The 13,302-nt window shown below is 40.7% G+C and overlaps 1 protein-coding gene across 1 annotated transcript in view; it reads right to left on the reverse strand.

Annotated features, from left to right (window-relative positions):
- Positions 1-13,302, reverse strand: part of lama1 (laminin, alpha 1) — a 349,617-nt gene that overhangs the window by 206,214 nt on the left and 130,101 nt on the right. Inside the window, exons 11-12 of the mRNA XM_063058896.1 lie at positions 9,347-9,487; positions 1,770-1,910 (exon numbers count right to left, since the gene is read on the reverse strand). Coding sequence (XP_062914966.1) covers positions 1,770-1,910; positions 9,347-9,487 — 282 coding nt within the window. The remainder of the gene's footprint in view (positions 1-1,769; positions 1,911-9,346; positions 9,488-13,302) is intronic.

Consider the following 13,302-nt stretch of genomic DNA (forward strand, 5'->3'; position numbering starts at 1 on the left):
GATAAATTAGAAAACAGATTATTTGTGAACAAGAAATTGGCACCAGATTTTTAAGTGTTCTCTTTGAATTTATAAAGTTCTGATTTTTTTATAAGAGCTCACCAATGACCAGAAAATGCCATACGGCATTTTCCCTTTCCCACCATCGTTTATCTTCAAGAGGCAGTGCTTTAAGAAGGCGGCATCTTTCACTAAGGAGCCACACCATCTGGGACATGTCCTCTTCTTGTTAATCAAATGAGGGAGGAGGTACAAGAACCTGAAGACCCACTTCAAACAAACCTGAAATAGCCTCTTCCCTTTCACATTCAGGTGTCTGTACAATCCTTGAAATATCGTTATCCTTTTTCATAATTTTTTTAATATGATAGTAATGTTATGTCTTTGCACTGCACTGCTGCCACAAAACAACAATGATCTAGTGAAATAGTGGAAGAAGCTTGATAGTTACAATGGTCATCTTCTGAACTATGATTCCAAATAAACTGCTTCAAAATATTCATGTTAGTTATATTGAAAAAAATTCGTTCACTTTGTCTTCTCAGTCAATCTTTCTTCTTCATCCTGTTGCATCATTAATTGGAGTACAATTAAATTTCAATCAACATTTTTCACCTCCTACCACATTGGCTTAAAAGTTGCTGCCCATAAGGGTGTAAGAAATACAGGGGGGTAGTTCCTCTGATTCCTTGTTCATTCAATAAGCATGGCTGATATTCTACCTCAGCATAATTTTCCTTGGTAATCCAATACCTCTTGCTTTCTGTAACATTCAAAAATCTACTACAGTCTGCATTGAATATGGTCAGTGGCTATGAGCAGGGAATTGTACGATCCACTATCCTCTGGATGAACAACTTCCCTCGCCCATTCTCCCAAATGGTTAACAATTTGAGATTGTGATCCCCGCTTCTGCCAGGTGAAATATTATCCCTGCACCTTCCCTGTGAAACCCCATAGGAATTTTGTAGATTTGACTGAGGCCACCTCTGATTCTTCTGAAGTCCAGGGAGTTTTCATCCCACTCTGCATAACCTTTCCACATAAGCAAACCGGCATCCAAGGAGCTGACCTGTGAATTCTGATCGCACACTCTATATTGGAATGTCTGTGCGCAGCATTCCAGATAGTTTCACAAGAACTCTTTACAAATTCAGTGACACTTTCCTGCTATTCTTCAATCTAGCAATGAAGCCCAACATATACAGTCATTGAGTTATAGAGTAATACAGCATGGCAACAGGCCCCTTGGTCCTACTTATCCATGCTGACCAGAAACCTCACCTAAGCAAGTCCAATTTGCCTGCATTTGGCCCATATCTCTCCGAACCATTCATATCCATTCATCTTCTAAAGGTTGTTATCATACCATTATTGTACATTTCATTTGCCTTTCCAATTGCTTTTAAGAATCAATACATTTAATATTCACGTACAAGGATACCCATGACTAACACTTTTCATCTTCTCAACATTTAACAAATACTCTGATTTTCTATTGCTTTTACACATTTTTCTTTATTATTTGATATATATGCAAGTGAAGCATTTTTGTCTTAACTACAGTGGCTAATAATGCCTTTTCTACTGAATTTCATGCATAAATGGCCATCATCCCTTGTCTAAAAATGTCCCTAAAATTGTCAAGCAATTTATTTTTCATTTTGTTAATAAGATTTTGTTGATCTTTTTTTCACAACTTCTTAGGTGTATAATCTCTGAATATCCTATTTCGAACTGGAGGGTTAGAAACAGAACCATCCCATTACCTTATTACCCATGTAGGATTCTGGAGCTGTCCAGTGGTACAGAATTGGCTGGAGGTTTCTTGTTTCAGTATTGTTGATGAGAAGTTGCAGGCGGCCTATGTCATGAGGTTTACTCTCTTGCCATCCAGTAACATCCATGATCTTTGAAATAACAGTATTCTATTAATTTTAGATATCTACATGGTATTTCTTTAATCAGTAGCATTCATCAATGGGTCAACAATTCCAGTGCATACAAAAGACATAGCAAATGATAATCATTAATGAATTAGAAGGATGGTCTTTATTTGCAGAAAATTAGTAAATAAATACCTTACTAATTTGTTACTCATTAGAATAAATCAACTTCTATGTGCTTGAAAGGACAAGTGCTTAGAATGTTAGCAGCTTGATTCATACAGCTTTTTTGTACTGATTTGAAGCTGGAATTAAATCAATTTATTTTTACATGCTGTGCCAATTTTTAAACTACCTATTGGAGCAGAAATTATAATTAATGGTTCTCTGCGCTCTGCTTCTTGGGATGGTTGATTATATTAAAAAAAAACATTTGTCTGCCAGGACACATATTTTCATCAACTTTGAAAAGAATTTTTGAGTATAGAAAGACAATTCTCCAGAAAACAAGGTGAATTTAGAGAAGTTGGTTGTGGTCAGTGGACCAATGTGGGAGAAACTGGTTGGAAGACACCTGTTGCAAAATACAAACAGAGCCTTGTGGAATGTTGGGCTGAATTGCTGGAAACAGGCAAGGAAATTCTGCAGGCCCAAGGCAAGCAAGTGTTCTCAATAAAGACCCTCATAAAATCTGGAAACTTCTGCTGCTGTATTCACATTTTCAGGGATCATCTCTGCACTCATGATCACCATCTCCCTACCCACTGTACCCCATCAAATAAACTCTGCTTCTATCGACTGCTTAATTCCTTAATCTTTTTTCTCCTCACTTCTGATATCCAGTGAGCTGCAGTGGATGTCTGCTTGATGCATTCAGTTCACTCTAGCACAAATTCTGCTGACAGTACATTCCACCTTCAAACAGCGGTCTATTTTCTCAGGCAATAACTGCACCAAAAGCTCAATATTAGATCATGACTGACTGTCTTGAAATTGAGAAATCAATATGGAAGGGGGTCAAAGATCAGAGAACTAAACACCACAAAGCATGCAAGATCTAAATCAGTTATCTTCTTTAGATGTTACCAAAGAGAAATTTAAATATCAGCAGATTAGCAACATAGCAAACAGTAATAGGAGCAGGCCAGATGCTCCCTCAGCCTGTTTCCCCATTCAAAAGAATCATGACAGATCTAATCTTGGCTTCAACACTAATACTCTGCTCTCTCTACCTATAACCCTTTACCCTCTTGACTTTCAGAGTAATGGTAGGTGGCTGAGGAGTGTTCTAGTACAGAGAGACTCAGGAGTACAAGTATATAGTTTCTTAAAAGTGGTAATCACAGGTAGACAGAGTGATGCAGACCACATTTGGTATACTAGCCATCATCAACCAAGACATTTGAGTATAGGACTTAGGATGTTACGTTGCAAATATTGCCACCAGGGAGGAGATACAGGAGCATGAAGATGCACTCTCAATATTTTAGGAACAGCTTCTTCCCCTCTGCCATCAGATTTCCGAACAGCCCATGAACTCATGAACACTACCCCACAATTATTCTCTAAACTTTTTACTTATTTTTAAAATTGTAACGTATGGTATTTTTTCCCATCTTGTAATATACTACTGTCACATAGACAACAATATTTTTGAAATAAGCCCGTTATAATAAACCTGATTTTGATTCTGAAAGTAATGCATTTTCTAGTGAACGCAGTAGGTTTCAAGGGAAATAGAACCACGTGTTCTATCACTACCTCAGTATGGCAACATTATGATTACTTTGCACTATAATATATCTTTTTTATTCCAATATTGTATTTTCTTGTAGAATTCATGTTTTTCTTGTCAATGTTTTGTCTCTGACGCTGTGCCTGTAATGCTGAAGCAAGCTTTTCATTGTGATTGTACATACATGTACTTGTGCAGATGACAATAAACTCCACTTTGACAAATGGACAAGACTTTGGTGAAACCATACCTGGAATACTGAGTGCACTTACCCTGTTATGGGAAATAAATCATTAAGTTGGAAAGAGTGCAAAGAAGGTTCACTGGAGCATTGTCAGGATTTGAGGGCTGGAGTAACATAGGGTAAGGTTGTGCAGGCTACGGCTACACTCCTTGGAATGTAGGAGATCAATGGATGACTTTATAGAGTGTATAAAATCATGAGGGGTGTGGTTGGGGTGAATCCACTCAGTATTTTTCCCAGGGAAAGAGAATTAAAATCTAGAACTCATAGGTTTAAGGTACAAGGGGAAAGATTTTAAAAGGACCTAGTGGGCAACTTGTTCATGCAGAAGGTGTTGGGTATATGGAATGAGATGTCACTGGAAATGATTGAAGCAAGTACAACAACAATATTTAAAAGACAATTGAAAGGTACTTGGATAGGAAGGGTTTAGAGCAAAGGTTCCCAACCTGGGGTCCCTTTTAAATGTTTCCCCTTGCACCTTAAACCTATGTGTTCTTAATTTTAATTCTCTTTCCCTAAGAAAAATACTGAGTGGTATTGGTCCATGGCATAAAAAAGTTGGTAATCTCTGGTTTAAAGGAATATGGACCAAATGGGGGCAAATGGGAATAGCTCAGATTAACAGCTTGGTCAACAGGACAAGTTGTGCTAAAGGGTCTGCTTCCATTCTACATCTCTGTTGTACTTTAAATTCTACTAATCTCCATTTTAATTCAATCACTCTGCCTCAACAGCCCTCTGATGAATTCCAAAAAGTTAGTGCCCTCCAGAAGAAATTCATACCTATCTCCATCCTGAGCAAGTGTCTTTGTTTACAGAAACAATGCCCTCCCCCCCGGATGCACCCACGAAGGAGGCAGCAAACAATGCCCCCCCCCCCCGGATGCACCCACCAAGGAGGCAGTCTCACGGCTTGCACCTTCTCACTCAGGACACAACAAAAACATCCTATCTAACCAGATGCTGTGCCGAGGTTTCAGGAATGTTATCCACGTGTACAGCTGGATTTGGAGGGGCGCAGATTGCGAATATGGGCTGCTTGAAGGCTCAGGAGTGCGGAGGCCTATGGCTTGAGCAGAGTGCCCAAAGTGCAGGTCTGGCATGCAGCTGTAGCTGGCCTTTGGGAACCTTCACCCAGTGTGCAGCTGGAGCATCAGCAGCCATTCTCACCGCCGCCTTTGATATCACTGAAACAGCTGGAAGCTATTATGGGAGCCCCCTACTCAAATTCAGCTGCCTAAATTAATAAAGAGAAGTATAGACAAAGTGCATGGAGAGGAGGAAGACTGGTTTCCATGATGTGCTGAGCTATATCCACAAATTCCTGTATCTTTTTACGGTCGTGGTAGATCAGCTGTCATCCCAAGCTCTGATGCACCCAGGTAGGAGATTTTCTATGGCACATTGATAAAAATCGGTAAGAGTCAAATGGGACACAATTCTTCAGACTCCTGAGGAAGTAGAGGCACTGGTGAACTTTCTTGACTGTGGCATCAACATGGTTAAATTAGGACAGATTAATGTGGACAGTAATGTCCACTCTTAGGAACTTTGAGTTCTCAATCCTCTCGAACTCAGCACCATTGATATAAACAGGAACATTTGCACTTCCCCCTTCCTGAAGTCAATATTTTGCTTTTCGTTTTGACCTTGAGGGGAAGGTTGTTATCATGACTCCATCTCCTTGCCATACTTTGACTCTGCGATATTTCAGATATCGCCCCTATGGAATATCATCTGAAAACATCTAGATGGGAGTTAGACCAGTCATGAGTGTATAGAGAGCAGAGCAACTTTGGATGCAACTTTGTCAAGCACCAATGTTGAAAATAACCCTGAGGAGTGTTTCTGCTTATCCTTACTGATTGCAGTCAGAAAGTCAAGGACCCAATTGAAAAGGGAGAAGTCTAGGAATCTGAGATAAGATTGCTTGGAATTATAGTATTGAAGGGTAAACTATAGTAAATAGTCTAATGTAGGTTTCTTTACTATCCATAGGTGCCAAAGTTGAGTGGGTCAGGGAGATGGCGTCTCCCTGTTCTGACAATGTGAACTTGCCTGGGAGGCTGGAGTCAATGCATGTCATGATCAGCCTCTTGAAGCACTTCATGATGGGGAATGTCAGCACCCCCAGATGGTAGTCATTAAGGCATATTACCTTCCTATTCGTAGGTACCAAAAAGATAATGGTCTTCTTAAATAAGGTGGAACCCTCAGAATAAGGTAGAGAAAGCTTAAACATGTCTATAAATACCATCTACTGATCTGCACAGGATTTTGGGACATGGCCAGGGACCCATCCAGACCAATTCCTTTCTGCAAATTCACTCTCCAGAACACTAATCTTATGTCCACAGTGAGACTATGGATTCTTGTCTTGTCTTGTCCATACTGCACCAACCGCCAGTGCTGGGCTATAAATGTGCAGGAGCAATGTGTGGTTAAGTGCCTTGCTCAAGGACACAACACGCTGCCTCGGCTGAGGCTCAAACTCGTGACTTTCAGATCACTAGTCCAACACCTTAACCACTTGGCCACTTGGAGGTACATTGGATGAGTTGTGACAAGCCAATCTCCATCTGTTCAAAACATGCATCAAATGGGTTGCACTGTTGTTGGCAATTCCGCCCAACTTTGTCTTGTAGTCTGCTAGGTATGTTGAGTTTAATAGAGGTCACATCTCAATTTCGTGTAAAGGTTAGTTAACTGATTTGAATGTTGCAGTCTAGACTTCTGTAGGGAATGGATGTCCCAGTTCATCTAAAGTTTGGAAACACTCAGACTGTCATCCTTGATATACAGTCCTCAAGACACTTGTTGATAGTATATACACTGGCAACCGAGTCTTTGAACATTGATGACTACTAATTGATGCAGTTTCACAGAAGATCATCTGTTTCCTCAGACTTGAACTGAATAATTTATTGTACTGGATCCTCACATTTCATCTTCTACTTTTTATGCAGGGAGAAGGAGCACAGCCTGGAAGTCTCTGTGCAGCAGATGGCTCAGTGGGCATTGCCGATGGTTGTATAACAATTGTCAAGGATATTTAGAGTCCTGGTCGGACAACAGACATGCTGATAGAACTTTGGTAAAACACTGACGTTTTCCTGGTTAAGGTCACCAGCAATGACAAGGAAGGTGTTGTGCTTCAAGGCTGTTGACTAGAGTATAGTTCGTTGAGTGCCAGCATCACACCTTCATGGAGCTGGATGTAGAGTGCCATCAGGAAGTGAATTTCATGGCAGGTAATATGACTGCTAGATATTCCAAACTCTGTGAGCAAGAACTCATTAGGACCATCACATCCATGCACCGGGAGGTGTTGATTAGGAAACAGAACCCTTTGCCTCTAACTTTGCCTGAGGATGCCATACAACCCATCTGATGAATTGAGAAGCTGTCAGGTTGTATGTCACCCAACATGGAGCAGGAGCATTTGGGAAGCTCACAGACCATAAGACTACAAGATATAGGAGCAGAACTGGGCCATTTAGTTCATCGAGTCTGCTCTGCCATTTCATTAAGGCTGATCTAATTTTCTTCTCAGCCCCATCTCCTTCCTGTATCCCTACATGCCCTGACCAATCAAGCTATCAAACTCTGCCTTAAATATACATAAAGCTTTGGCCTCCTTCAGTTGCCTATGGCAATGAATTCCACACGTTCACCACTTTCTGGCTAAAGAAATTCCTCATCTCCATTCTAAAAGGATGCCCCTCCATTCTGAGGCTGGGCCCTCTAGTCATAGACTCCCCACCAGAGGAAGCATGTATTGGGAGTGCAGAGACCAGCGTAAACAGCAGTAGATCCTACCACCTCACAAGTGACTCATCCCGTTAGCTCCTCGCTGTTCACATTTCTATCAACTCACAAAACCTGAATGGAAGCTATGTGTCCCCACTCCTAGCAATCATCAAGACTAAAAACCTAAGAAAGAACAAAGGATGAACTAAAAGTAGGAGGGAGATCTGCTGCCTAGACTTGGACTTTCCATTCAGGAAATGACTTCAAAGAAATCTGGCTTTAAAAGATTCACCTATGACTTCTCCTTGACTGATATACAGTACCTTGCTAGCAGGAGACAACTACGGCATCAGCAAGAGCACAGCAAACAAACCAGTACCATTTAAGCTTCAATCAGTTAACAAATTTTTTTGTAATATTTGAAGCATTTTGAAGTATGTAGATTAGAGATTAGGCAGTTCTCATGGCTGAAGGTAGAAAACTGTGAACAATCCTTTTAGAATATAATACATTATAAAATTATATCTGAGTGCAGAGATATTGTGCAGTAGTGATTAGGAAATTAATCAAAGTTGCCCGCCACCCCCCCCCACATTTAAACAAGGTGTGAGATTTTGATCGTTGGTTAGAAATTGAACTTCTTGCCAAATCACTGATTGTATATTGATTGCAACTTTTGAGAGACTGCAGTTGACCACTTTAGAGAGGAAACAATTTGTAGATTTCCACATTCATGCAGGTGAGTGGATGCTAAAACATTGCTGTCAGTTTTACAAAGTAATGATAATGAAAATGAATATGCTGAGCCATTAAATTAAGAACAGGAGGTAATGCAGTGTTTTACTTAAATAACAGAAAAAAAGGTTGTAATTGCAGAACAGAGATGTACTTGTTTTTAGTTTGGAATGCTGTAACGAAGGCAGACGTTCATCTTAGCAGAAAGACATACCCAGATTAAATGTTAACTGAATCTTAAGAGTCATGTTCAGTACAGTAATAGACCCTTCAGCCAATAAAACTGAAATTTTTGTTCGTCTGCACTCATTCCATTTGCCTGCATTAAGTCCATCCTTCTATATCTACCTAAATGCCTGCCTAAATGTCTCTTAAACATAGTAAATTAACTCTGTGTAAAACAACTTAACCTTCCAAGCACCCTTTAAAACTCCTTCTTCTCATCTTGCCATCTTGTCTTCCAGCCATGAGTTAAGTTGCCCCTTCCTGTTCTTTAACGTCCAGGAATTCAGTTATTGACTTGCTCGGTATTTTTATTCTAGGTCTGAGAATGACTGAATGATCTTTATGTGAAATCTCAGTGCTCTGGGCAATGACTGAGAAAGCTGCAAGGCAATTTATAGCCACAAAAGTGTCATAAAATAAATGTAATTTTCCTCTGTACGGTTTTCACAGTTTAAGAGAGTTAATAGACTGTGTACCCTTACAAAACAAATTTGCAACACAGTCACTGACCACTAGAAGCACCAAACCATTGAAATATCTTCCACTGTAGCTTTAGCTTACTGATGCAGAAGAGGAACATCTTTTCATGAAGCAGACCTAAGGTTCATCTAGCCCTATTCCACTGTCTTTCGCTACACAAACTAGGCTGGACTAATAATGGTCTGTATCCTTGTATTTCCCCCCAATATCAGAAAGAACACTTTCATACTTCAGTTGTACAAGGACAAATGTAAACTAATAAAGTTCAGTTAACCAATTAAAACTTACCTGGGTAACAGGCCAAGAAATACTTTCACAGACTCCAGACAGTCCAAAGCAGAAACATTCTGTACAGCCTTCTGGATTCCTTTCTTGCAAATTATAGAATCCTGACTTGCACTGGTCACAGTTCTCTCCCTCCACATTTCTCTGCAATTCAGAAATCCTTTTATTCCATATAACACAAGCTTAAAATAGTCAATATCAATTCTGACATTGACAATCAGCAGTGACAGAAGTGGCAAAGTCTCCCAATTTTTAAACTCCAACCCTTTTGCAATGAAAGCAAAAATTTTCATTGCCACCTTAACTATTTGCTGGACCTGCCTGCTAGCTTTTTGTGATTTATGTAACAGAGAAAATGCAGAAGAAATGTGCTAAGATTATTTGAGGATGGTGAACCTTAATTACTTGGAGACAGTAAAGAAACTGGTGATGTTTTCCTTGCAATAAGAGGGAAATTTCAAGGGCATTCTCTTGGTGTCTCCAATGTGAAGAGATAAGTTAAGAGTTCCCATTAGTGGAGGGATGAAGAATCAGGTGAGAGTGTGTGAAAGTGACTGGTAAATGAACCAAAAGCAGCTTATCCATTTTCAGGTTTCCCAAGGGCTCCAATATTTGTAAATCAAATCCTACATATCACTGCCTGAGTGATAACCATTCAAACAAGCTTTTCTTTGGCTCTACTACACTGAAGGAGTCCACTCATCTTCATATTGATGGATTACTCATATTCCAGGTACAGATACACACAGTGGCCACTTTATTAGGTACCTCCAGTACTCCAGCCGCTGAGTATATGGTCATGGTCTTCTGCTGCTGGTTTGACATGTTGTGCGTTCAAAGAGGCCTTTCTGCACGTCACTGTTATAATGCGTGGGTATTTGAGTTACTGCCACTTTCTTGTCAGCATGAACCAGTCCAGCCATTCTCATCTGGCCTCTCATTAACAAGCCATTTTTCCCATAAAACTGCTGCTCACCGGGTGGTGTTTTTTTTTTACACCATTCCCTGTGAGCTCTGGAGACAGTTACGTGTGAAAAATCCTAGGAGACCAGCAATTTCTGCAACCACTCAAACCACTCTGTCTGACACCAACAACCATTCCACAGGCAAAGTCACTGTTCTTCCCCATTCTTAAGTATGGTATGAACCAAACTGAGTTGCTGCGACATGGCTGGCTGATTAGATATTTGCATTAGCGAACGAGTATACAGATGTACCTAATGAAGTAGCCACTAAGTGTATAGCTCTGTTGCTGAAATTCTGATGTGGTTTCTTGGCTTAGGAAATAGTATGAATGAGTTGTGAATCCACAACCATTCTCTTCAGAAGGATGAGTACTTTAAGCTTACAGGCACTGTACCATCTGCAGTTACCCACCTAGTCACGCACCATTATGGTGCCTAAAGCCGAGAACACCCTCTCCCAGAATATATTCCCCCTTCACTAGAAGCCTGCTGTGGGTAGGGAAAGGGCTTAGACCCAACTCCTCACGTGCAGAGGGAGGGCAGGAAACATACGCTCGCTTCTCCAGCACTGCCCACATCATGAAAGACAAATGAACAGTTATGTGCCTCCACAAGTAAGTTCAAGCCTAAGTCTGAGATGACGCTTTATGTGAGAGTGTTACAGAACATAAGAATTCATTTTTGATATAATAATAGACATGAAATGGAAGCAGGAGTTATTAACCTGCTCCACCATTGCAGAAAGGAAGGGAGACACTAGGGGCAGCAGATGTTAGAATTCAGAACAGCAATCTGCTGAGAGAACTCACACAAAAATTGCTGATGAACGCAGCAGGCCAGGCAGCATCTATAGGAAGAGGTACAGTCGACGTTTCGGGCCAAGACCCTTCATCAGGACAACGGGTCTCGTCCCGAAATGACTGTACCTCTTCCTATAGATGCTGCCTGGCCTGCTGCGTTCACCAGCAAGTTTTGTGTGTGTTGCTTGAAATTCCAGCATCTGCAGATTTCCTCGTGTTTGCTGAGAGAACGCAGCAGGTTAAGCAGCAACTCAGAGGGAATGAACAAATAGCCAACATTTCGGTTTGAACCCCTTCATTGGGACTGGGAGTGGAGAGCAGCGGTGGTCAGTATAAAGAGGAGTGGTGAGGCAAGGACCCCCCAGTGATTGGTGAACTAGGGTAGGGTGTAAGATGATTGGCAGGTGACGCCAGCTAGGAGCGGGAAGAGTGGTAGAATTGGGAGATAGTGGCACATGGATTACAGATGGAGGCAGATAAGGAGAAAAAAACCAAGAGACAGTCAGAGGGAGGCAAGGTGAAGATTGTGGAGTCTGCTGCTCGAGGCTCTTGTTCAATCCCAATCAGCAGCTCTATCTTCAGCTCATTGATTCCATTATTATTGCAAAATTTATCACAACCAGTCATGAATATATTCAATGACTGAACATCCATAACCCCATTATGTAGACAATTCCAAAGATTCACAAATAACTGAGTGAAGAACTTGTTCATCTCTCAGTCTAGAGCCAATAAGCCCCTAAGTTCTAGACCAATGATTTCCAATGGGGGCATGGTTATATGTCCTGAGGGGGGCGGTAGGGGAAATAGAAGTCAGGGCATTCAAGCTTCTTGAGGAGGGTGGTAAGCAGCACCCTAACTTGAAGCACAAGACCTGGCAGACCATTAGTAGATCAGGAACTTCCAAAAGGAAGGATGAGGCACTGGAACACAAGAAGAAGCATAGCTCTGCAGGCTGTGAGCACTCGTCGTCCCAGTGCATCTGATACTCACCAATCTCATCCAGACTTACCCAACAAACAGAAATTATTGGGGATGCATCAAATAGCAACCAGGGTGCCCAACAGTTCCCCTTGACGAGGTCATGCAATTTAACAGTTAGTAAGTCAAGTACACCCTCTCAACTTTCTTTACAATTCTATGGAAAACAGGTCACTGGCTGGAACCAAACGATGAAATAGAGCCAATCGGTGAACCTACCAACCCCAAGGATTCCTCTTGAAGTGTTCAAAGCAACCTCAAGTTCATATGAGCAGTCAAAATTCATCTTTGGGGATTATAAGACCTTACATGATTGGTCAATCACGCTAACTGGAATAGTATAAAGGTGGACTGCTGAACACCAGCTCTATCCCTATTTACATTCAGATTCCAGTCTGAATCCTTGTCAACGTAATTTTCACTATCGTGATCGTCTTCATTGGTTTGCGTACCGCTACATCGTTCCACCTATGTCAACTCACTGCCATCTTCAACATCCAACAAGCACTCCTAGTTTGTGTTAATTTTAAAAAATTTAACCCCATTAATGATGGATAAATATGTATGGCGCAACCTCTAAGAGCCTAAAGGTGGTGAAGCCTTGAATTCTAATCCTGCTAAGAAATAGAAACTGCAGAAAGTGCGTACAGGAAGTGTTATGTACCTGGAGTATGGCTTTATTCCATTCCTGTCAGATCAACGACACCCCATGTGCCTTATTTGTAATACTGTACCATCTAATGAAGTCATGAAACCATCAAGATTGCAGGAATATTTCCATAAAAGACATCCTGAAAAGGCTAGTAATGGTATTATTCAGTTCCAGAAGCATTTGAAAAGCATTGCACACTTAAGTCGTTTGCCAAGCAAGCTAAAAATGACCTTAATAGTGGTCTCAAGGCTTCTTATAACAGTTCCAAAGTGATAGCAAAATGTGGAAAACTCATACAATTGGTGAAAGATTAATAATGCCTGTTGAATCAGAAGTGCTCACCACTGTTCTCAAAATGGATAGTAGTATTTTAAAATCAATTCCTTTGAGTAATAACTCCATAGCGCATTGTATTGACGATATGAGTGAAGAGATTAAGTATGCACAGAGCTACAAAAAACAGAATTTGGGATACAACTGGATAAGTCAATTGTATGAGACAATGAGGCATTGCTAATGGCATATGTACAGTTTATCAAAAATGGAAAAGTTTATGAAGAG

Source organism: Mobula hypostoma, chromosome 1 (genome assembly GCF_963921235.1).
Source record: "Mobula hypostoma chromosome 1, sMobHyp1.1, whole genome shotgun sequence".
NCBI classification, from domain to species: domain Eukaryota; kingdom Metazoa; phylum Chordata; class Chondrichthyes; order Myliobatiformes; family Myliobatidae; genus Mobula; species Mobula hypostoma.